Raw genomic sequence first — 26,670 nt, forward strand, 5'->3', positions numbered from 1 at the left:
GATACCCTTGAAAAGCAGGTTAAGTTGGCAGACGTGCCATTCATGTATATTAATTAGTATTCTCTACTACTTACGAGTATGATTATTTTTACGCACTGGGAAAGCATATGTCTTCATTTTTCACAACACAATTCAACAGACTCACACAGACCTATTTGTTATTCTTAATGCCATCGATCAACTGACTACATTATTTGCAGTGTTCTAAAACCATAAAGTGCCAATTAGCACTGTCTAGTGATTAGTATTAGTTAATATTCCTCCCAACATTCACTGCTTGATGAAAAACCTGCCCTTCTCCTCCTGTAGGTAGTTTTTTTCAGCTACCTGTAACAAAGACCTTGTTGCTTGACCTACTAAAGCATCAGCAAGAGGGACATACAGGATATAGGTATAGTCACTTTTGAGTGTGCCCGTAATAGCTCTCTTCTGGGTCTTTACCAAGTATTTATTTATCCAAAAGTTTTTCTTTTGGAAATGTTACTAATTTTTATAAGCCCTTTCCCTCCAAGGCAAGAGCTATACTACACACGGAATTTCTTCTATTTTCAATTGAATTTTCTGTAATACTTGGAGACTTGATACAATTCGCTTCTGACTGAGACTCAGGCAACAATAACTACTGTACTTAGTGAAAAAGGACATAATATACACACAGAATTAGAGACAATAGAGTTCCATTATGTCAGTTTACTCCTTCCCATGTCCATGCAGATTTACTCTCTATGATACATGTCTTCCTCATTCTTTGTTATTTCTTTGGTTTAAGTATCAGTTGGAGAAAAGAAAATGTATTGAAAAATCTGATGTTCTCTTATCTGCTGCACACAGAAATTTGCTTTAGTGCTTGCAAGAAAATAAAGGAAAAGAGACTCAGTTTATTTTTTTAGAAACTTCTAGATATATGCTCCGTGCTAACATCTTCAGCTTAGTGAGAGATTTATGCTGTATAACAAGGAGAGCACATCTCAGAACTTCATCCATTTTTCAGTGAGCAGACATTTCTCATCTCTAATAGGCATTTGCTCAAAAGCTAAAGTTATTCCAGCTCCCATATAGCCATTCCTAAACTCACATTATCATGCATTTGATCTTTTATTTGCTTGCATAAAGTATCAGCTTTCTGCCTGCACCAATTCTTTCATTCCTTTTTCTTCTGTTTGTCATTATTTTGTAGGATTGACCTGAGAAGATTCCTGAAGATAAATGCTGAAGATAGACAAAATTACACTATACTTTGAGTTACTGAATCTGCTTTGTGTTCTCCTCATGGATTTGTATTTACATTTAGAGTAGAGCTATGACCATGAGGAGAAAGATTTCCAAGCATCCTTTCCACAAGAAATGCAAATTCAACCGCCCTGTCTCATAGTCATATATGCAAGAGAAACACATGGCCACCAAAACTGAAATCCTGACATATTAAAAGTCTGACCAACCTGCACTAAAGTAAATATAACCCAACATCATTCTCCCTTATCAAGTTGTCATAAGCTGCAGGCTTAAGAGAGAACGATGTCAGCAGGGACTTCAGTTTCCTGTATCAGTAACAGATAACCTGAACTGTCATTGGTTGGGGCCTGCTCATTTGTCATATAACACTTAAAACTCTACTTCGGTTCTGCTGAACACATTTCAAGCTGAGCTACAAAAAACCCCCCAAACAATCCCATACCCCCTTTCCATCTGATAATACTTCTGATTATGATAGTCTGAGTGCCTTTGAATTGACACCATCTTGGAAGTCTGACCATGTCTGTAACAGCTGTTAATCACCCAAGGATAACAATGGATAACTTGATTCAAAATGTAGGCATGCCACCCAAAGGATTTGATTATAGACGGCAGGTTTTAAGAAGAGAAGATTCACGTTGAGAAGAGGCCAGCACATGTGAAACAGAAGAAGATATTTTTTCCTTTTCACTTGACTTCCCTTCTTCTTCTACCACTTCTAATTCTATGATATTTTAGACTAACACAACTTTGAGAAACAAATTAATTCTACCCCAAGAACAAGACTCCAGATAGAGTGTGTTTTGTACAGGCATATAGAACAGAAGGACTTTCTATATGCCATAGACTGGTATCCCAAAGGAAACTTACTACATAGTCTATTCATCTTTGCTTGTCAGAAAAAGCAGCACACAGTGGACTGAGACACATGCTGCATACCTTTGTTCTCAATGAAGATTTATCACGCATACTAAAAACAAATCCTTAAGCCAGTGAAAAGGAGACAGAAAGTAATACAATTAAAAAAAATGCAGTAAAATAGAAACAAGTAAAAATTATGTCTCTAATCAAATATTTCCTCTGGGCACTAGGCAACTATTAGGTGGTTTGGGGCAAGTGTAAGACACCTCGGAACAGCCGTTTATCTCCAACAGTGCAGATGAGGTTAATGGACTCATTTTCACTCTGTGATTCACTTTCTCTGCAGAAGGAGAAGGTTTTTTGTTTTATGCAGATAATTGGAAACAACAAAGAAACATCATTCTCTAGAGCTTAGTAGAAAGAAGTGAACTTCCTTCTCCAAAAAGAAACAAATTCAATACAAGAAAGAGAAGGAAAATAAAACCACTGGGGAGAGAAGAATAGTTATACTGAAGGGTAATAGGCAATTAGCAGCCACCCTCCCACATACACCACCAGCACACACTCAAAGAATCTACAGAAAATACCTCATCTTAACAGAGCTTCCCCTAACTCTTATGCTTTAATAAAACACCACTGCTGTCTGTCCCTTGGGAGGTTCCTAGTAGTAAGAAACAGCACAGGAGAGGCACAAAAAGAGTTTAAAAAAAAAAAAAAAACAAACCAGAAAAACCAAACCAAACCAAAAAATCCAAAGACTAAATTACTGAACACGATTTATTCTCTGAGAAATAAAATATATATATATATATATACACACTCTTGCAATTTACTTTTACAATTTTTCAAATCTAGAACATCAGTTCTATAGGTAGAAGTCACAAAACATTCCAATTTCCGCATCTCCTCTACCCAAATATTGCTGTATATGTTGTAAAAATCTCAGTTTGGCGGTCAATTGAATTTGGTGGACAAGCATTTCTATCCAACAGGAACTCGTTTTGAGGGAAACAGTGTCTATCAGGTCTGGCTTCTCTAACAGGCCAGCTTTCTCAGAATCGTAACTGGAGGCTGCTACCAGATTGGGAGGTTGACGAGGTAGGCTCAGTACCTCACTCAGTATCCAAATGAGCTATTTCTATGCTAATGCTTTCAGTGTCTCCCCAGTGTTCAACTGCCTACTGTACACATTTGCATGTACAAGGGGAAGGACCAGTCTGTCTCCCAGGCTGCTTCCTGCCTGTGCCAACATTTCTAATGCCAGGAAAAAACGCACAACCATCCCGTGTCCCTGCATTCCCCCTGCTATTTCTGTACTTATACTGGACTGAGACATAATCAAGTTCTAACCAAAATGCTGTGAGTACAATTAGGGACTTTTTCAAGCATCAACCCACCCATATAAAAGCTCAATATTTGTGATTTGTCTGGAATGCTTTATCATTACATCTGGCATACTACTGTTCTCTTCGCCCACTCAATCCATTCCCAATTTTGATAGATTGGCTATTTTATTAAAACCCAATATTATGGGATACTACCAGTGGGAGAAAGTTATGACAACAATATACAAAAATAATAATTATTCTCAAAAATAGAAACAGTCTCAGGAATTAACACTCAATATGTGGTACTTCTCTTACAGTAAAAGCTGTAGTTATTTATACAGAAAAGGGTCTATCTTGTGTCTGCCTTACTCCTTTGAGGCAGTACCCATTTTATTGTAATTACTCTTCTCTTTAAAATCTCCAGTATATTTTTGAGAAAGTATTATACTGCAGTGCAAAGAGCAACCTTTAAATCTTCTCTTCAGCAGAGACAACACCACTGCCTATAGTATATATTTACTGTAATGACACCAGCAGACCAGAATACAAAGATATAGACTTATTGTGAAATCAGGGAATGGAATAGTTTGGAGAGTAAATCATTTGCATACAGGTGGTATCTGTTTCAAGGATGAAATAGAAAAATCTAAACCAGAAAAGTTTTCAGAGCCTTCTAGAAATGCTGTACAATCTCTCTGAACACAAATTCAATGGATTTAGCTTTCTCAGTACTTTGAAAATCAAGAAACATGGTACTGGGAAGGGATGAATATCATATCTTTAAAACCAATAATTTATCTTCTGCATCTGCGATATATATGTTCAGATTTTAATAATGCAAAGGTTTAACAGTCAATACACCTGTAACTCTTGTATTCAGATCTCTAGCAAAGAAATCTACTGGATTCCTTTTCACATTGAAAAATTACCATCACTGAAGAATGGTAATCCTGCTAGGCATTTTGCAACGTCCAAAAAAACCATACTACCTTCTGAATTCAAGAGGCAGATGTCTCTTTCCTAACCAATTATGCATATTTGTAGACTAAAAGTAACATTTTCTCATTTTATCATTTCTGAAGAAACTAATGAAAACTTCTTTGACAATTAACAAGTGGTGCGAACGTATGACGTTCCCCACTATTTCCACTTCTACATCCGCTTCTTGCAAGTATTACTTATTAACTGCTATAACTTCGAGGGCTCACAAGGAAAAATAAGGAAGAACACATAAGTGCAGAGGGAATACAACAAAAAAACCCTTTGCCTCATAAGATGCAGATCGTGAATACAAAGATTAGGTTTCTAATATGGACCCAAAAGACTGGCTTTAAGTTGGAACTAATCTGTAATTAACAGATACATATAGCAAAATAATTAACAAATGTATATATAGCAATATTCATGTGGGAGTTTACTAAAATAAATGGGTTCCTCAGATCAAAGTCAGAAATAAAGCTTCTTCAGATTAACAGCTTATGATATTTAAAATGAAAAAGAGCAGTGTTGCAAATGCAGACTTCTTCTTTTGAAACAAAAGTGGACTTGAAGGTTAGGACACTAATATTTCTGATCCACCTCTAGAAGACCTTTCTGATTACAAAGAGATAATATGAAAAACAAAAAAAACCCTATAGCTTATACAATAGGGCCATGTATTTGGGTGAACAGATGCTGGAATGACACTTCAGGGACTTCATGATTGACTGTCATATCCCACTAGAACAATATTCTCATACACACTTTTTTTAATGGAAGGATGATGAATTATAAAGTACAGGTCAAAAATTACAAGTAAAGCAGATTTCAGAATCCTACTGAAAAGACAAGAAATCAACCCAGATTTTGACTAAAAGGCTATAAAAACTCTCTGAAGAAACTAGACAATCTATCCCTCACAAGCAGAGTCAGAGGTAAAAGACATTTCAGCAGAAATCAGTCAATCTCTCTCCAGAAATACAATACTAGTCTGTGGATTTCATTATTAAAATTAAGAGAATTTAACACTGGACGCATTGCATATGGCATTTCCTTTCATTTTCTCCTATGTGTGCTTAATAACTTCATTTAATGAGAATGCTTCAGACTGTTCTAACAAATTGAAGGTACTATGTTTTGACAATAAAATAATTTTCAGCCTTTATCACGGCTATGCTAGAACTCTAATTTGAGACAATATGATTAAAAAAACCCCCCTATTCAGGTTATTAGCTGAATTAAGGATATAGAAAAGGACACATCTTGCAGCAACAGGAAGTTTACCTCTTGTGACAGATCAACTTTAATTTGGCAATAATGAAATGAGAATAACCTTGTAAGGATATTTTCTCCTTTCTACTTATGGTGCTTTATATGCCATCAACTTTTCTATCACTTGGGTAATGTTATGACTATATCTAGTATCACATTTATATTTTATTTTGATTAGACATGTAACTTTTTAGTTTGGGTGAAAAAAAAGATTAGTTTGAAACAATAATAAATTCTACTTTCAAAACTTATGTTCTCTGTCTGAAGCTTTCATGTGCAACCTCACACATGTGGGATGCTTCAAAAGCACAACTTGCAACTTTTTTGATCTTAGCATTTGAGCTTGCTGAGAATTCTGCTTGAACAAAGACTTCAGATCACTGCCAAATCAGATGTTGTTAAAAAAAAAAAACCCAGCTAGCAGTATGAAAAGTAACATGTTTGAGTTTAAAAACCCTCAACAACCTTCTCCTATAGGATAGTGACATAGGAAAAATAATTCTGACATGCTAAATAGGCTTTTTAATATAGAACTTTAAATAAACATTTAAAAAAAATCCAAGAGTTTTGATGGCCTAACACAGAAACGCAAGAAGAATATGCTACCGTTTGCATTAAGGTCTACATGAATTAATTACATCCTGAGCTACGTTTCACCTATTAGGCAGATTAGAAGAAATAGCATTTTAAGCAGATATCTGTTGATTTTTTTTTACCTCCAAAGAAGTATTTCTCTCCAGTCTTAACTTGTAGAGGGCTGTTTGTGCGAACAGCTGAAGCTTCATCGCCATCAATGGTGAGGACAGCAAAATTTTCCTTAGCTAGGAATCGGACTTCATGCCACTGCCCATCATTGAGACCAGAGCCTAAGAAAACAAAAGTCATTGGAACATTTTACTTATTTCAGCATATATTATGTCTCTGTCCCAGGTTCTTTATATAAGTTTTAACGAAGGCTGCTGCAGAAAAGAAATAACTTTAGTGTCATAAAAAAATCATTGCTGTTGAACTCATTATTACACAAAAAATAATATTGTAACATAAATACAAGTCTTGGAACTACTGAAGTGTCCATACTACCAGGTATAACTGTATCTAACTACAGACGTTATCACTCACCTTTCCTATCAAAAGGCCATATTCTACATTTTACTAACAGAGTATCTCTTAATTGTTTCTATGATTAAGTTTAGAAAGAAAAGGTATTAATTTATTTAACTATGAGTTACAAGCCGAAGGGGCACATTATGCTTCTGATTGCTGCCTTTATCAAAAGCTAAATATTTCCAAGAAAAGGGAAAGAAAAAACAGGAGGGTAAAGGTTCACATACATAGCAAATCCTGTACTGGGATGTGGTGCTAGATACAGAAAATGAAGACATTATCACAGAGGCACTGAAAAAACAACAAACGTCAGCCAAAACCTGCAATCTTAAGGGAGCACCACCCTCCCAATACTGGCAGCAGTGAAGCAGATGGATCTGATCATTCATTCAGATCTTTATATAAAAGACAGAATTATATACTCCTTACATTGTCTCCAGCAGCATCTGGCAGGAAGCCAGTTTGTTCTGTAAGTTAAACTGGCATTGAAGAGCTGTGAGTACTAAGTTTGTTCTGGCCATTACTGTGCAGGCAGTTATGTTGGGTCAGCAAGTAAATAGCAAACACTCTAGTAAAAGCACATCACTCTTACAAGTGATGTTTTCTCCACTAGACAAAGGCGCTAAAATGCCATTAGCCAAAATAAACCACAACACAATCCAATAAACTGCTCCTAACATTAAATGTGATGCAAAATATCAGCAGAAGCATAATAGAAGGTAAACTTTCAAAATATTGGAAAGAATATTATCTTCTATGAACAAGAAATAACAGTCATGGCAAGAAGATAAACCCAAACAATTATTATTTTTTCCCACTGCTTCCATGTGTTTAAGATACAAGATCTAGTCTTCAAATAAGATGGAGTGCTATACCTTGGAATATTCATTAGTGTGAATAAAAGCCTCTTGAAAAATGTATCAGTAAGAAATATTTCTACCAAAGCTTGTTCCATCTAGTGTAAGAAAAGATGAAAGACCTAATACACTAAGTATGAGAAAAGCTTTCTGTTTGCAAGTCTTTTTCTTGTTTTCATTACATTCAACATACAAAGAAGAAACAGAAAATCACACAATTACAATCCAGATAAAATTAATTTCAACTGATAATAAACTTGGGAAAGAGGATATACCTTTCTACAGAGTTCCAAAATTGTTGCAACATGTTACTACAACTTAAGTTTACCAGAACATACTTAAACCCAAATATTCCAGCTGGTTCCAGCATTACATCCTCTTTTGCCCTTATGTCCTCTGCAGTGCTGCTGCCAGAGAAAGGATGCTCACAGCTCTGTGTTATTTGTGGTGTCTTTTATACAGACTTCATTGTTAAATGTTAAGATATGCAGGGAAAGCGCCTGAGACATTAACTCTCACCAGGTGAAGTAAATAAACCCAAAACAACAAACAGCATCAACTTTTAATGCAAACAGAGATTCTTCCATTTTCTGTATTTTTCCTTTTAAAATCCATGATTCTTTCCTTAAAATTGATAGAATGTCCTAAACTTGACAGAATAGGAAACAAAAATAGGCAGGAAATTAGTTTTGAAGAAAAGATACATCTGGTTTAGGAGGTCACGCGAAAAGATCTCACCTCTCACAAGGCTGAAACTGACTTTCGCTGTTCATCTGGGTATAAGCACCTGTGGGCTGCTGACAGTGTTTTCTGTAGTGACCCTTATTTATAGAAAACGTACCCCACTGCCTTGAAACACCACAGGTGTGTTTGGCCTCCTCTGCGGGCTTTCCAAGGCTCTCAGACCAGCCTCTAGGCAGGAGCTGGAACAAAACCTCAGGTGTGGTGGGAAAGGGAGCTGTGAGCTCGGACACGTCTCACGTTCTCCTCAGCCTCTAGAGAAGCAGAAATACTCATGAGTTAGGCGGTGAGGGTCTTCAGTTCGGCTGAAGTAGGGACTTGTACCGGGTTTTGCGCCTAAACGCTGCCGGGGGCGGGCGAGGTCTCTCTGAGGTGATGCGAGTCCAGTCCGGCTCCAGCCGGTTCCAGCCGCCCCACGGCGGGGCACAGCGCAGCCCCTCAGCCGCGGGCGGGCGCCTCGTGCACAGCGCCCTCGGCTGAGGAAGGGCGGGCGGTGCCCGGCGGGGAGCGCTGAGGGGACGAGGGTGAGGAACGGCCCGGCCAGCCCCGAGGGCAGAGCGGCAGGAGGGGCTCCCGCCGCCCCCCGCAGCGGTTCCAAGGGGATTCCCCCCCCGGAGGGAGGGGATGGAGAGCTCCTGAGGGAGCTGCAACCTGCAGCGATGGAGCCGAAGGGCGCAGCAGAGAGGAGCCGCTATGTCCAGCCCATAGTCTCGCATCCCCAGAGGGCTGCTCGGGAGTAGGAGATAGGAGCGCTGGTAGTGAGGAGCTGAAGCTGAACTTGGGAGAGGAAAGGTTTTAAAGATTGTCTTTGTTTCTCACTACCTAAATCTATTTTAATTGTCAATAAGCAGAACAAGTAGTCTAAACAATGAAAATATTTTTTTTTTTAAAAAAAGGAAGAAAGCCATAATTTCTATCACACTCAATTTGTGAGTTAAAGTCCCTGGCACACTTTTTTACTGGAGGAGAGATTTGTCTAATTCAGCATGGATTTCTGAACATCTTGTAAGTCCCAAAACATTCCTTCTTAAAGCACAGAAACAGGTGATGCGACCTGCTGAAATACCAAGTGAGAATGGTGCACAGTATGCTAAGTCTAAGAAGTGCACAGGTACTTCTAACTACTGTCTGTGGTATGCTCTCCCAGTGTGCAGTAAAAACACCCCAAGCTCACCGGCACTACACTGAAAGAAATGAATGTTGTTGTGAGTCAAGGAAAGAAGCAGGTGGAGGGAAGGTGGGTCTGCTGAGCAGACCAGACAGGAATGGGAACATGAGGAGAGCTGTAGCAACAACTAATGCCATGCATTCCTTCTCTGTGCACAGCATTTAGCGAAATACACTAAGGGGGTATGGTGCCCTCTGTAAGCTGCTTGCTAGAAGCATGACAGTATAAAAGGCAGTATTGTTAACCCTCTTTCCTTCCACATGTTAATGCTCTGTGTTCCAGAGACTTAAATTGGAATACGTAGTATATTCTCCCATACGAACTAAGGCTGTACAGCTGTACGAGCTATTTTTATTGTAGTATTTTATTACATGCCTCATGTATATTTCTACTTCGACTTAAAAAAAAAGTCAAGCTTAACTGAGATCTTCAATAAACCAAGACTCAATATTCAGAGTAGAATAAGACTCTATTAAAAGCATTTTCAGCTGGAAAGTTTAGAATGGCCAACATCCCAAATGCACAACAATGACTGATTGAACAAGTCCAGAGGAGGCCCACGAGGATGATCAGGGAACTGGAGCACCTCCTGTATGAAGATAGGCTGAGGAAGTTGGGGCTGTTCAGCCTGGAGAAGAGAAGGCTGCTTGGAGACCTTAGAGCAGCCTTCCAGTATCTGAAGGGGGCCTACAAGGATGCTGGGGATGGACTCTTCATCAGGGACTGTAGTGACAGGACAAGGGGTAACGGGTTCAAACTGAAACAGGGGAAGTTTAGATTGGATATAAGGAAGAAATTCTTTACTGAGAGAGTGGTGAGGCACTGGAATGGGTTGCTCAGGGAAGTTGTGAATGCTCCATGCCTGGCGGTATTTAAGGCTGGGTTGGACACAGCCTTGGGTGACATGGTTTAGTGTGGGGTGTCCCTGCCCATGGCAGGGGGGTTGGAACTGGATGATCTTAAGGTCCTTTCCAACTCTAACTATTCTATGATTCTATGACTTCTCACTGCAGTTTGAGCTCTCTTGTCTGAGCTGATACACATATTTATTTGCATTCTTTTTTTTTTTTTTCTTACTGTAACTTTCTGGTATACAAGTTGAGAAAAAAATAACAACCCAACCACACACTGCTGCCACCAGAAATTCCCTGCCGAGTTCTGAAAAAGCTGGTTTCATATGCAAATTAAATATGTTAATGAAATGCATTCTCCCTATCTAGGATTTGTGTTTAAATGACATTATTTTAGAAGTAGGACTCTTGAGGTACGCACTTTGATTGAACAAGAAGAAACAGATGTTTTGCTTATTATAGACACAGAAGAAGGACTAGATTAATGAATACCAAAAGAGTACAAGAGTTTAATGCATAATGAACAACTTAGATAACAGCTGGTTGAGTTATGCCTTCAAGAAAACTATAGTAGCAAACCTGTCAAATTCTTTTACAGTTAATCTTGTGCAATCAAATATTCCTATACAGGTACTGATCCATGCAGGGGCTACTAACGAGTGCTAGATTATATAGTCTGCTGATGCACACAGACAAAATTCATCTGAAGTCAACAGCATCACATCTGCTACATCAGAACAGAACCTCATCATAATTCTGATTTATGACTGTAGCTCAGTTTAAGAATAAAACAGGGATATTATAGTATCTGCACTCCATGAAGCACTGAAGCCATCTAAGGTTATGCAGCTGCAAACTGGTCATTAGTTCCTACTTTTGTAGTAAACATTTTACACTGTAATTTCTTGTAATGTTTTAAAAGATGAAACCCTTAACATTCAGGATGGGGAGGCTCCAGAGCAGAACAGGGAGCAGACCTATGAACAAGCCTGAGAGGTGCTGGAAGCAATGAGGCTTTACTAGGTATTCAGCAATGAGTGTGTGGATTCCTGGTAATCCAGGAAATGACAAATCCAGTCAAAGTTTCTGTGCCGATCACAAGACTCATCCTGTCTGAGGGTGAATGCAGAGAGGGAGAGGTTGGTTTATCACTGCTTTTACTGTAGCCTGCCAGCTTCATGTTTCGTCCGAGGATGGTGGTGTAGTTGCTATTCCTGCCTAAGCCCTTGTTAATTCAGTACAATTTTGCACCAGTATTTCTGTGAGAAAACAAGCCAACTGTATTTTGTTTGAAACATTCAGCTGTGTTCAAATATGCAGCAATATATGCCATTAATATTCAAATGGAAAAAGAAAAAAATAATCACCAGGATGTAATTACAAGAGCTGTGCTTTTCTCTGTTTAGCTAATTGTATTTTTAAACTGGAAAGACAAAATCACAGCACTTCCTATGCTAATATTTTACACAGTTTATGCAATACACTATATTTATAATCTGTTTTAGGATTTATGATTCAGAAAAGTCCTTCTCATTTTTAGTTTTAACAATTTTTTCAGCTATCCAGATGAACAGTAAGCTAAGACTGTACCAAATGCAACCCCTGAAGGGATTTCAATGAAAAAAAACCCTGTTCTCCAATAAAACCAAAACTGTTAGGAAAAATTTCATCCTCAAATTTAAGCTCAGGAGTTGGAAACATGCGAAAATTTTGCCCATTGGTGATACTTTATTTATACTGAGTTTTTTCTGCAAGTTAATGCCAGAAGAAAGAGATGAACATTTACCTTTAAATACATCTCTAGCCTTGTATATACAGGTGTATATACAGATGTATTCAGAAAAAAACCCAAACACAGAGGAAAAAACTAAAACCCTCCCAAACCTAGGTAATTTTCCTCTTTCCATAGTTAATACTGTTGTGCAGTAAACTTAAAATACAACAAATACATACAGCTACAATCCTGCAGACTCTTTAAACATTCAAACCTGTTCTTGTAAGAGGCTTGACTACAGGTGATTTCAATGAAATGGACCATATACCTGGCAAATAATGTCAAACTCATAATGATTTTTTTCCCCCTTTTTTTTTTTTTACTGAAAACTAATAAAACCAGATGAAAGACTGTGCTTGAATGACAGAAACAATAACGTTTTGCAAATTCTATGCTTAAGAGCCTTGTAGAATCTCATGCAACTGCTGAAACAGTTTTAGCTTTTTAAGCACAGGCTTTTTCCTTTCCTTTCACTGCTCTTCTTCTCACAGTCTTTATACTCAGGAAAAAAAAAAGTATTATTATTGTGCCTTAAATATGAAAATACATACACCTGGAAATTGGAATCTATATGTGTTCAGGATGCTGAAAGGATGCTGTTGTTACTGAACAAGTACACCTTTTTTCATTACCCTCTTCCTCTCTTGCAGTCCACCTCAAGTCAGAAAATGTTGCCTCCAATAATGCAGCCTGGTGCCCTGGAATTGCAGTGGGTTTTGTGCATGCTCAGTGGTAATAATCTCCATGAATGGCTCCAAGATTAATCTTGTCTAAGAAATAGACAATGGCTGCACATCAATTATTTAGCACAACTGTTCCTAACTTCCTCAAAACTCTTTCCAAATCAGCATCTAGCTTTACCTGATTTTTAACTGCCAACACTTATAATTACAATACAGCTCTGTCTCATATCCGGATAATGTATCCTCATCTTTTAGACCTCAAAACAGCTACTTGCATCCAAGAGTACATAGAACACAATCAACTTACTTTCCTTACTTAAAACCACAAGCATGCTAATGCAAAATCTGATCTATTCTTAGATTTCAAATAATCACAATCATTATTACTGAAACTGGTAATTTAACTACTCTTTCTCCTATATACTTTCTTATATTTTTCATATAAGAAACCTTCAGATTTTTCCTAGAAAAGGATTTATATTTCTTTTTCTTCTTTTTGTCTTGTAAAAATAAACCATCTTAGAAACAGCATTATACTCATAAAGCTGTAACTTCATTTTATAGTTTTTACAGTCACCTGCCAGATACCATTCTGAACTGAATTATGATTATTTTTATATACTCAGCATCTTAGTATTTTGATTTATTACTTTTCATCTTATGAAACATACAGGTACTTGTTTTATGAATACTATTCTGTCATATTTATTCATATTATATTTCATTAGCTTTTGGGGGGACTGTCTGAATTTAAAGCCTTTCTGTATGACAATTATTTATACTATTTACTGTCTATTTATTATTTAGATGGCTAAATTTTAAAAATAGAACAGGTAACCTACTTTACTTAGTCTTATCTTTGGACTCACAAAATTCAGGTACTTACGAAACCATGACAGAGATAGCGTCCATTCTTTGCACATTACGGCTGGATAAATAATTTATAAAAAACTCTAGGTATTCCAGATGAGGGACAAAAGGAAATCTAACGTTTCATTTCATAACACTGACATGTTCAGTGAGAAGGAGCATAGACCAATTTTTATTTCCCTACATTTTTTTCACAGATGCCCAACTGAACACTTTCACTTTGTCTTAAACAGAATATTTAATGACAAACAAAACAGAACTTGGTGTGGAGGATTATGTTGGTCAGAAAAAGCAGGTACAAAAAGAAGAAAAAACCTCCATGGGACTAAAGGTATATTGGCATTTTGTGACCAACAGCAAAAATCAAATGTAACTTTGTTCTGATATTGAAATGCCTGAGACAAGCTTCCTAGCCATGGCTCCGAACCAACAAGAATACTTAAAAACATGCTTTAGTAGGAGATCACTCAAGGGTATAAAAGCTGTGCACATCTTTAAGTACTTGGCCAAATTGGGACCTAAATATGTCTCAGACATCCAAACAGTTCTTTCTATGCACATTTTCTAGCAGTCATCAATGCATGATTGAGAGCTTGAAGCATATGATGGGGGAAGAAGTGATTGAAGCTTTATCACCGTACTTGTGGTACACTAAAATAGCTTTATGTTGTTTATTTGGCAATACTTTTAAATGAGCACCTGTAACACTTTCATTATGTTCCTGTGTAGAAGCTATACAAACCTTGAGGCACAAGATTTGCTGAAAGGAAATTTACATAGCAGCCCTTTTCATGTCTTAATCCTATTATACAAAAAACCTTTTTATCATTTTATCTTCATTGTACATATGCCTCACACAATAAATAGAAACATTGTGTTTTTTCTTCCAAACACAGTATAGCACTTTTTACAGGGAGCTGGCTGCCTTACAAGAACCCCTGCCTCTGTCACAGAGGCATGAACAAAACCAAACCCACCACTCCCCCCCAGAAAAAAAGCACTGAATGTAGACATAATCTAGCAAATACTGCTGACCAACCAGTGGGTGTTTCTTCATGATCTATTTTTCACTGAACTCAAACCATATTAAATAATTTACTCTTTATACCTGGAATATTCCACTTCCAGAACCAAACAGTGCTGTGACTGTGGTTAAGATCCTCATTAGTGAGACTTTGAGGATGGATTTAACCTTGCTTTAGACCAGTTCTGCAGCCACAAGCAAAAGCAGTGAACTCCCCACAGTAGAAGACAGTTTTGTGCATGAACCAGACACCAATAAAGCTGGAGGTAGAGGTTTACATGTAAACTACATTTAGCTTTTAGTTTTAGTTGGTATTGGTCTCAATACCTGGTGACTGTATTTGCCTTAGATGAAACTACATCCAAAGAATCTCCAGTCTCAAGTGTGCAAATGACACTGCATGGATTTTCACAGCTCAGCATAAACTGTTCTCTGCAGATCCACTCTTACCATGCTACATTGCTCCCTATTGCAGACACAGGCAGATCTAAAATGCTGAAAGCATTTGCTGAGGACATTGGTATCTTCATCTGAAAACAGCCTGTTCTCTTCTATCAAAAGCCTTAAGGAAAAACTGATAAAACACCACACTGCCATAGCAATCTTTCGAGTATTAGATCTCCTGCAAGTGAGATTTCAAGTGGCATCTCCTTACCCCTAAAAGAATAATTTTGCCCCAGTCTTTGCATGTATTTGCTGGTACTGATTAATTCTGCATTAGCAGTAAGTAGGTGTATGTTTTCAAAACCAGAAAGCCAACAGAAAAAAAAAAAGTTTGTAGTGAACCAAAGTCTTAATATAATCATCCATACAAATTATTCACTTACTTTATTAACTAAAAATATTTTAATACATTATATATTCTTTGTTAACAGTACAGTGGCCAGGTATACATAAAATATAGTCTGTCTCAAAGGGAACCACAGTAAAAATACTTGGACCTTAAGCAGTGGTTTTCTAAGAAAACCTTAAAAACATTATTAAGACTGCAGGACTGCTTTGCATTTTACTGTATATTGCCTGTTACAGACTGCTCTTTGACAATGCAATTATACCTCGAAGTGAAGAAAGCATGTACTTTGATTCCATCCATGAACTCTGATCCTAGGTTTTAAAAGTGCATTTCATGCATTCATTCAGGAGGAAGTATCTAATGGAAAGCAGCCTTTCATCATAAAAGTTCTAAGAAGAAACCTGAAAATTACTCCAGCCCGTTTCCCTGTCAGTTCAATATGACAGCATTTTCTCTCATCTGCACCTTTCACTATGGGTTGTCAAAGAGGAATAGTGTAGTTTAAAGTGACTAACCTAATGCCTTTGAAAAGGTATCAAACTATCTATTCTTCAAATATACATTGCCTTATTTTGCTGCCCCTTGCCATGAATTTCAGTAAAGTTCCCCACATTCCTAGAAAATGAGGAATGACTCCAGCCCACACCTGATGAAAGAGGAAGGGCTGTTCTTTCAAATACAGCCGCACTGCAGTGGACTGTTCAGCACAGCAGTGGGATCAGAGCTGAGCACTCCTTCAGTGCTGGGTGCTGGAAGCACTGCCTTTGAACTACAGACTGAATCCACCACTTGTAACAGAGGAAAGCCAGGGATAGAACAGTCCTGTCAATACAACTAGTAGGACACTGTGAGAGCTGGCATGGTAGAAACAGATCACTATTATGTACCTCACATGTGCACCATGGCTGTTCCTGCTAGTTAGTAACACACGAATTAAGGGATCTGAAGTTGTGATATTATCAATACCACTTTAAAACCATGTGCCTCAAAAATAAAATATTTTCTAAAGATCCACACATTCACGTCTTTGTCCTTAAGCTACAGGAGTTCAGCTGGGGTTAAAGTCACTGGAGAGGCTACCGCAACAGTGTTCAAATTTAAATGCCTCTGCTGAAGTCCTGAGCCTATGGGCATCCATACCAGCTAAGGATTTAGGCTAGCATGTGGAAAAACTCTGATTTTTCAAGAGGCTGGCTTATACGAGCTTCAGTATCTTTCACACCTACCAGCCTGTGATAATCAGAATCATTATAATGGGGAGGCAATAGCTTTCCCCAGCTACAGTTGCTACTGGGTTTCATTATAAAAGAATTTGCTCCCAGCTCAACTTATATATACTGTACCCACTCATAATTACTGAATCTGTACTGACAGTGAGGGAATCAACCTGCATTAAATTAATACCTCCTGGGCTCAATGTGAATTTGTTTAACTGAACTGTCCATTCTTTTGCTTTGCAACTTTGACCTTTGGTCAGTATTTGCCGCCCCCTATGGGTGAATAGAAAAACTGTATTTTTACAAACCCTTGTAAATTCTATTCACAGTGCAATCCAGTTAAAACCTCACTTTATGGAAAACTGCAGCATGGGAGTAAAGCATTTTAAAACATGTATAGCAAGGAAGATTATAAATACTGCATTCACTGTCTTATATATAAAATTGCCCTGTTCTTACCTGTCAAGTGCCTTTGTGGCCATCACAACTGACTGAAAGTATTATCCTATGGTCTAGTGTGTGGTGTCCCTGCCCATGGCAGGGGGTGGGAACTGGATGATCTTAAGGTCTTTTCCACCCTTACCTATTCCATAATTCTATGAACATTGTGTCTGCAGAAGGACGAGCAGTTAATAGAGCAGGTATTGTTAATTATGTATCTTTACAGAAGACACTCAAGCTCAAGGGTCAAACTCAAAGTGTGAAGGTTCTTCATAGACAGTAAGTTTGGTTTTGGTTCTATTGCCTTTAGGTATTTTGTTAGGGGGAATAATGGTAGATTCTAATAGTTCAACAGGTTATTTTAAAGTAGAGTACTAATACCAATTTCAAATGTTTTTTAAGTTCTTTACAAACTACACAGCTGTAGTAACTACTTGATTATTGCTTTTTACTTCACAAATACCTTTTTATTTTTTTTCTCTTTATTCTAGTAGGCAAGGAAATGAATAAAGTATAGCAGGAAAAAAAAGCTCAGAAAATTTGTTAGATCTGGCAAAGATTAGGATATTCACAGTTTAGTTTAAATGTTTGTCAGTAATCATCATCTGATACTTAAGAATAAAGTGCTTCAGGAACTGTCAGTAACTGAGATGTCTTTTCCAAATATTTTTGTTGCTGTTGTTCACTAACCTTTTAATAATTGCATTGTTTTTTACATCACAAGTGAGAGCACGATGGAAAATAGGTTAAAACCTGGTAGATTTTTTTCCCCTCCCCTTTCTGGAGCTTTTATTAAAAATTATTAATGCAAATACAGATTTTTTTAGGGTCAGAAAATATATTCACAGTCCTCACTGTAAAATTTCTTTTTTTATAGGAACTTTGACTGTATTGCTGTCATAATTTTTCACTGCAGATTTTCTGTTGCATTTCATGCATAAGGTGGTCTGTCATATGCGTAATTAGTAATTATAGGATCCACAGTCAATAAATCATGGAAACACATTATGTTTGCATCATCCTTTCCTTGGGTTAACTGCATTCTGATGCATAGTAGAGGCTGTCACAAGTATTTTATGAAGATAAATCACTGAACTACGCAGCTCATAAGCTGAATTGTAATAAATCATTCAGTTCACTATTGTTAAAGGCCTTGTGACATTGTCAGTGAAACATGGCTGAGCACAACTTTTTGACTGTAGCAGGAATATGTGCTGCTGCTAACAACTGTACCCACACTGGTGACCTGGAGGCTGTTGGGACCAAATAATTTTAGAAAGCCTATTCTCATTCAGAGCATCAATAATTTCATTTAGCTATTAGGGATCTGCTGACAAACCCCTCTTCTCCCTGAAAACACCAACAAAAAGAACAAAACCTGTTTCTTTTTAAGGCCTTATAGAGTGCATACATACCTTACAGAAAAGTTACTACAGCTATTTGCTCTGCTGTCATTCTGGAAATGCCAGAACGGCAAGAAATGCCTCTGTTTGTGAAATGATGCAGCTTTTGAAAAATAGCATACTGCAGAATTGTCATTGGGTGTTCTAGTGACAAGGGAAAATAATAAACAACCCAAAACTTAAATTATGTTCTAAAATTAGGTTACTTTTTAGTAGAACTACCACACGGAAGTTGCTAAAAATTAGTATATCAAGTAACATGCGTATTAAATTCATTCTATTGAAGACTGTGTTTTTCAGAATTCTTGACAATGTTACATACATTTATCTTCTGAAGTACTGAAAATCCAAAGGTAGTTTTGTGGCATAAACTGATGCTTACCAAGGATGTTACACGCTCAAAATCCGACCTATTTACTTTTTCCTAAATTTAACTGCCTGTTTCACTTGTTGTACAAAGCAACTTCAAAATACATTAAAAAACAGCAGCAGCTTTGACAATTGTCCTAGAAGTCTACAGTAAATAAATAAGCACTAAGTAAATAAACATATTTACCATTGCAAATCTGTTGTTTCACGCATGACTTGCCCTCATTATCACAGAGACCATCTGGAAATGGATTTTTAAACAAAACTTCGCTGAAAATCTGGTGGTGTAACTAATGTTGTTTCACTTTTAGTTTGATGAAAAAACATAATAAAGCCACATCTGAGATTCCAGATCATGTTAAATGCAAATCAAATTTCATATGGATTGTTCTTTATCCCTTCCTGGCAGGAAGACTGATAGAAGTCAGAAAATTCAAAAGATACTTTTACCAAAATAGTTTGTCTGTATGTTGCTTTTTAAGTCATTCAGTGCAAAATAACATAGCCGGCTGTTCATAGAAATTTTCCATGCTACTTTGCTTGGGACTGGGTTAAGCAACACAGAAAATAAGGGCAGCTTCATAAACTTTCTTGTTGTGTATTTGCCAGGTTCTTTTCAGACTACTATGACATATCAAACTGGTAATTAAATGTTGACTTATTACAGAAGGCTAGGAATTATTGTTACTCATTTGCTAACGACTTACAATTTTCTTAGCACTATAGAAAACCAGGAAACACACAAAGTCCTTAGTATTTGCTTTCATTCTTTTAAGACACGGCAACAGGAAAGCCACTTCAGCTTCGCATACTAATGTTAGGCTTATGCTCTGGATCAAGCTCAGTCACCCTTCATGCAGTTTAGGTCTTTGTAACGTTACATTTCTTACAGTTCTTACTGTTACTATGCCATAGGAATCTCCAATTCATTCAAATAAAAAGTACTTCTAAGCCAGAAGGAGGAACTTTCTCCAGGTTTCCATAGAAATGTCATGCTTGGGGGGAAGTTGCTCTTGCTGAATTAATGAGGTTGGTTATGATAAAGCTGTTTAGATCTAACATTGAGAAAGCACAATGATGCTTGCATTTTGATAGAAAATCTGGAAGTTGACTGAGATAAGAAGTAAAAAGAATTTAATCTGGAAAACAGTTTGAATTCTGATGCTCTTCTTTTTCAACTGCAGCCATAGGGGATGAGCATATTCACTGTTAGTCATGCCGACAGCAAATTAAACAGCCTGAGCCATTAAACTCCTAAGTCAAAAGAATCTTAAGTTCCTTAATGTGAATACAAGAGGTAATCTCCTGACAGGCAGATTGCAGGCCTCGATTCAACTTCAAACCTTGTGAATTTTTAAATCCAAATGAAAGATTTGGCCTCTGAGTTAAAAACCAAGAACCCATAATAACAGCATGAGTGATGGTTTGTTTATAAACTATGCAACACTACTTGGCCTCTGTCGTACCAATTTTTAATAGGCCGAATATCACATAACAATGTTGGAAGAATTCTGGGTTTTCTTTCTCATATCTGGAATGGTTTTGCACCTGTGTATCTAGCATCTCAGTGTGAATATTCCAGCACAGAACAGGTATTTGGAATTATGTTTAAAAATTCACATGATGGACAAGACCAATTCATGATAATGTGTGGCAGTCTGTATCTGAACATCTATAATGTTTGCGAACACAGTGCAAATACTGGATAGCTGTGCAGGATATATATGCATCTACAGGGAAAAGTAGGGAAATATGAAGTATATAAAAATAGAAAAATGTTCTGTAGGCCTGCTGTTTGCAAGAAAGCATGTTAGTGTTTTTCATTATGATCACATAAATAAATTTGGGAATTTATAATGCAAAAACAGAGGTACATCAGCCATCTGGAAATCTTTGGTTTAGATAATTCTGAAATGACAGGACTACAGATATTAATGCTGGGTCAAAATAAGTGTAACTTAAGTAGCAAAAAGAACTTTTTTTTTTTTCACTTTAAATACAGCATTATGACACAAGAGTATATAAACATAAGCAGGAATTATTGGATGTGGCAGTAAGTAATCTGTAGAGTGTATTTTTAAAACACAGCCCACTGAAGTCCATACAAGGTTTCTAGTGACTGGGGGCTAGGCTGATACTCACAATGCAAAGCATATACAGTTCAACAAATTTACTCTACCTTTCAGTGGAGGTGAAGTCACCTTGTGGGCCTACAGCCTGTTCCAATGTTAACTGTCATCAGAAACATGTTGAAACCAAATCTCCAGTGAGCTACGTTCCTTATCTGTAACTGAAGTATGATAAACACGTACAGCAGCACTTCTTAAGAACTTCCCAGATCGTGTATGCCCATGAGTTAGCTTTCATACCATTGGTATTTGTTTTATTTAATGGTTTTTCCTATCACAATCCATTGAAATTGTGCAAAGGGATTTAGCAGACAATGCGTCAAACTTTATCAAGATATTCGGGTTAAAGTGTGAGGTATTCAAAGGATGCAGCACCATGAAACTAAGCATAGAGCATATTAAAATGAGTAATCACGGGTAATAGGTTCATATGGTATCATACATATGATCCATGGAAAATTTGTGACAGTGAAAGCCTAGATCAATACCAGTGCAGAGATCAGGGTAGCTGTAATATCCATACAATGGCCTGTTTCTCAAATTACTTTCTCAAAATTATGTCAATTATGGAAAGGGCGTGAGATGGCACTTTCATTATATTTTCGCTGTTGTATTCTCTGTTGATCAGACAGTGGACCAAGAGGTTGTACTGATTGTTCCTTGCCTCCTGTCCACAGGTGCCCAGAGGTACCACTGGGGTGATGAGGACGACTGACAGCAGCAGTAAAACCAGGCTGTTAAGACCCGTGAGGCCTGAAGATGAAAGGAACAGGCCATGGAAATGTGGGGAGTGGAAGAGAAGGAGGAAACTGGTAGGCATATGTAACTTGCACTAACACTGGCTCTGCAGAGTTGGGGACAACCTTTCCTGTCCCTTCTCTTCCAAGTGTGTATGTAATATGCTCTGCAGGTGTAGTTCACATGGTAACTTGTTTAGATATGAACATGTGCATTTACAGAGGGAGAAAAAAACACCGAGCCTTTGTCACAGACAATTTTAAAATGAGAACTTGCTGCTTGTAAGAAACGTTAAGTTCAGGATTTAAACCAGGAGATAAGGACAGGAGCAGTTATTTGCTGATGATAAATGTTTTAATAAACAAGTACTAGTTCTAACTACAGCCCTCCCCCACCACTTTGCTACAAAATAATACTTCAGAAGCATAACAATCAAAACCTGTCAACTCCCCCTCCTTATTTTTGCTCATATAACAGGGTTTAAAAATTGGCTTCATTAAAACACACTGGTTCTTTTTTGTAGGAACTAAACCGTGCAATGCAAGGATATGCAGGCAAACATCCACTTAGAGCCGAGAGACGTATCTCAGTTATAGCCCATGTTACAACACTCCTAGTCTATACGAGCTATCTTAAGTAAGACACAGAGAATCCTCAATTTAGCAAGCTTAGTGTTGCAAATGCCTACAGCACCTTTTGCCTTCATATAATCGTGCCTTCCTCTGTTTCTGCAGTGCATGTTTGTAGAAAAGTGTATGTTCAGGTTAAGGAAGAAATGATGAAATGATCTTGCTATGTGGAAGAAAAAAAATCATCTTTGATCCCGTATTCATTTAGGAGCCAAGTCTAAGAGAACACTGTCTGACAAAAAAAAAACAAACCAACCCTGACTTACCAAAAAAAAAAAAAAAAAACCAACCCTGACTTACTTACATTCATTTAGCTGCAGAGCATTTATAGAAATCAAGCAAAGTCACGTTGCTTAAACAGACATTATCCAGCTCTGCATACACTACCTTCTGTGCTCTCAATTTTCCTCTGTCTTCATCTATTTCATGTCTTTTGCTTGCATATGCTGTCAAGTTATGACAAAAATTATCATATTTAAAGTACTGGCAGTTTGCTTTTTCTCCTCTGCTGTGATCAAGGAAATGGGATTTCTCAAGAATTTAAATTGCTGCATTCTTTACATTTTCAAATTCTCCTCCTTTCTGTACCAAAACACTGATTCATAGCACAAAGCATAAATACAAATTAGCTGCAGGGAGAGTTATGGTGGTTTAATCTGGCTAGGATAATCTTTGGGAAGTTTCAAACGGAAATCACAATTGCTGTTCCTTATTCCAAGTAATTAACAGTTGACAACTATGACCTAGCTGCTGGAGAGACTTACAAATCTCCTAACCTTCTAGAGTTAAGTTGTGGAGGAGTGACAATCATCATGAAGGTCCCTCTCCTAATTTGGCTAGACCTGAGCATGTATTAGCCTTATAGCATGTTACAAAAACATCTAATCTGCCATTTCAGTAGCAGCTCCTGGTAAATTCTGTAAAATTAGTTCATTCAGTTAAGCAGGTAAAGTGAATAAAAGACAATGGAGAGAAGAAGAGTATGTGTGTACAAGAGCTTTCATTAAACTAAAATGAATGGAAAGACAAAGTTCTCACACCATCATAGAGTACCGCTTTTTCCCTCACCTCACATTCACCCCTCCTACAGCTCTGTCTAGGTGACAGTTAAGACCAGTATTTTATCTTTCCTCTAGTACAACACTTGACCCATTTGAGAAATTGAGTTAATCTTTAGTGTTTATGTACAAACACAGTCCTGCTCCAAAAACAATTAAATCCTAACCCCTTCTCCAATCAGATCATGATGAAAAAGATTTCTAGTACTGTCAATCAGAGAGATAAATATATAGACAAAGAAAAGAAACATGACATTTTGTCATTGGTTCCTGTACAATACCATGTGATATATCACACAGAACTTGGACAATTTTGCAGTCAACCGATAAACCTAAAGCCAGAATCTTTGACAACTCTGTTGCACAAACACAGATGTTGGAACATCAGGTGTTACATAAGTGAAATTGCTTTTAATAAAATGAAAGCAAAATTGTGTATTTCAGCTGTACATGAAACTCAGTGGAAGAAAGTGCTACTTATAAAAAATAATGTTAAGCTTCAGACACCATCTCAATCACAAATCTAAACCAGGATGAGGGCTTCTTTAAAACTCTTTTCAGAAGGTTGTATGCAGAATTTTTCCCTTCTACATCCAATGCATCATACACAAAGCCTGCTCTTCACACTAATTTGCCTTTCCTTTTCAATATTAATGTAGGTCCCACCTACCCCAGGCAAAATCAGCCCTTTTTATTTTTCCACGTCTTATAGCACCTATAAATAACAAATCGTAACTGGTGCCTCAACAAGTTCTTAATACAGATGGACAAGACAAAAATAAAGAAGAGGAAGAAAGAAACGTTATCCCTGTGTTACAAAGGGCTGCAGCACATGATTAATTTGCTCATAGTTGCACAGAAAAGTAGGAACCAAAGCAAAGTCAATTTAATACCTTTGTTACAAGACTATTTGCTTTCCTAATTATTTTCTTTTTCCTTTCTTAATGCTCAGAACTCCTATAGAAGTGGTAGTATAAATATTTAAACTATTTTTATAAACAAAGCAAATATCTTAATAGCAAGTTTCTTTAAGCTTGTGATTTATCTTGCTAAACTAAGTCAATAACTTAATGGATTTTTCTGTAATTTTGCGCTTAAATACATTTTTTCAGTATATATGGAATGAAGATTATTAGTTAGCTAGTAAAAGACAAGTGAGAGCTTTATGTGGCTGTCTTTTTTTTCAAACTTATAATGGAACTCATGTTCCATGATCATGAAATAGATCATATGTATAGCAGCCAAAAAGCAATTGACATTTCATAACAATGGGAAGTTTTAAATAAGGATTAAGATGACTGAACCATCTGGTATCCTGGGTGGAAATTTGTTCTTCCAGGTGATTGATAAAAAAAGCAAATGGAAAGAGCCAAAACCACAGTAAAGAAGTTAGGAACACTTTGCAATGACCAGAGCTTCTCTAGTAACACCAGTGATGCAACAAAATCCCAGTCTTCTGGTCTCCCAGGTACATGCATTGCACAGCGCAACACCATACCTTGTGTCTTCAGCCTCCACAAACTGTTAGTTGAGATCTAATAGTCACTGAGGTTCCTTTACAGTTCTGTTTCAGACACTCAGCAATTTTCAGGCTTTTACTGTGTCTTTGAGACTCAGCCCCAGCCTGTTCACAGTATATATACAGTGACTGAGATACATGAAAATTCTTCACTGTGAGTGAGGTGCTGGCACAGGGTGCCCAGAGAAGCTGTGGCTGCCCCATCCCCGGCAGCGTTCAAGGCCAGGTTGGATGGGGCTTGGAGCAACCTGGTGTAATGGAAGGTGTCCCTCCAGTGCCCTTGGAACTAGATGATCTTAAGGTTGATTTCAACCCAAACCATTCTGATTCTATGATTGTGCTTCTGCATCCTGAATAAGTTATGCTATATAGTTTAACGGCTGGCTGCCTCTTCTGATTAATGCAATATAAAAGTAGTGAAGCCTTCAAATTATAAAGACTGTAGCTGAGGATATACACAAATTCTGTAAGACTTGCAACCAGGAACTCAAATAAAAGAGTTGTTTCTAAGCAGCTGTCTTGAAGCGGTGGCCATGAAAGGGCCTGGTACAGTTATGCAGGTACAGCCCTAGTGAATGTATAGAGAGCATAATAAAAAAGTTGCTGCATCAGCAAAAAGCAAAGAGAAGACTGAAATGCAAAACTAGAGCAAGTTCTTTCCTGCCTGCCATCTTCTTGGGTGAAAACTTTTGCATATATCACTGTTAGTGAAGGAATAACATATTCCTAAACTGAGCTGGAAACATCTGAAACCCGTATTATTTGTGCCTTTTTAAAAGCTGGTAAATGAACAGATTAGCTCTACACATTGCCAAAAGCTTTGTTATTTGCCAGTGTTATGGCAATTAAAGCCAGTATGAAACTGGAGGCTGAAGCATTTAACTAGGCAAGATCAAACCAAAATAATTTAAATTACAAAGGAACTCAAACACAGTTCATGCATCTTTGACTGAAATTGTTATTTATATGTATCCTGAATGAGCAAATATAAATAAAAGTGCCAATAAGAAAAAAAGTAGCTGACTGTAGACAAGTTATATCAACTATTGCTAACATCCAGCCTACAGGCTGTGGATTGGAAACTCACAATAAAAGCCCTTAAAACTGAAAAGAAAACTAGGAACAGGAACTGAAGCACTCATATATGAGAAGAGTGCCATAATTTCTAAGTTATAGGGAGCAACAGAGTTCTTTGTCATATAATGAAAATATGATCCTTTCTTTACATGCTCTATAGCCCCAACTTTAAATTTATTCTCCTTATTAATGGAATCCATAAAGACTGCTTCTTCACTCCAGGCACATTTCAAACCTGGACTTGTCTTTGAGTTTACTGCATGCTGCTTTTTTTTATAAAAAATCAGATTTTCATAGAAATTTAGATTTTGACTAGGACTTTGGCCATTTCACATGAACTGGAGTCCTCTCACCATCACTTTAACCAATATTATTTACCCAAGGTCACCCAGGAGGCTATAAAGTGAAAGTCCATTATCTGAAGAGCATTTTTCTTCTCTGCCAGTTTGTAATTCTAAGTTATATATCCCTATACATTAAAATACTGTATTATACATACTGTTTTCAAGACCTTGGAAATTGGAAGTATTTCACAAACATTAAGGAATTTATT

The 26,670-nt window shown here is 37.3% G+C and overlaps 1 protein-coding gene across 1 annotated transcript in view; it reads right to left on the reverse strand.

Moving 5' to 3' along the window:
- The window catches only part of CNTNAP2 (contactin associated protein 2), a gene marked incomplete at its 3' end in the record, with an annotated part of 1,031,819 nt that overhangs the window by 448,936 nt on the left and 556,213 nt on the right, over positions 1–26,670 (reverse strand). The window contains exon 9 of the mRNA XM_080639583.1: positions 6,389–6,538. Coding sequence (XP_080495709.1) covers positions 6,389–6,538 — 150 coding nt within the window. The remainder of the gene's footprint in view (positions 1–6,388; positions 6,539–26,670) is intronic.

Source organism: Psittacula echo, assembly GCF_963264785.1.
Source record: "Psittacula echo genome assembly, chromosome: 2".
NCBI classification, from domain to species: Eukaryota; Metazoa; Chordata; class Aves; order Psittaciformes; family Psittacidae; genus Psittacula; species Psittacula echo.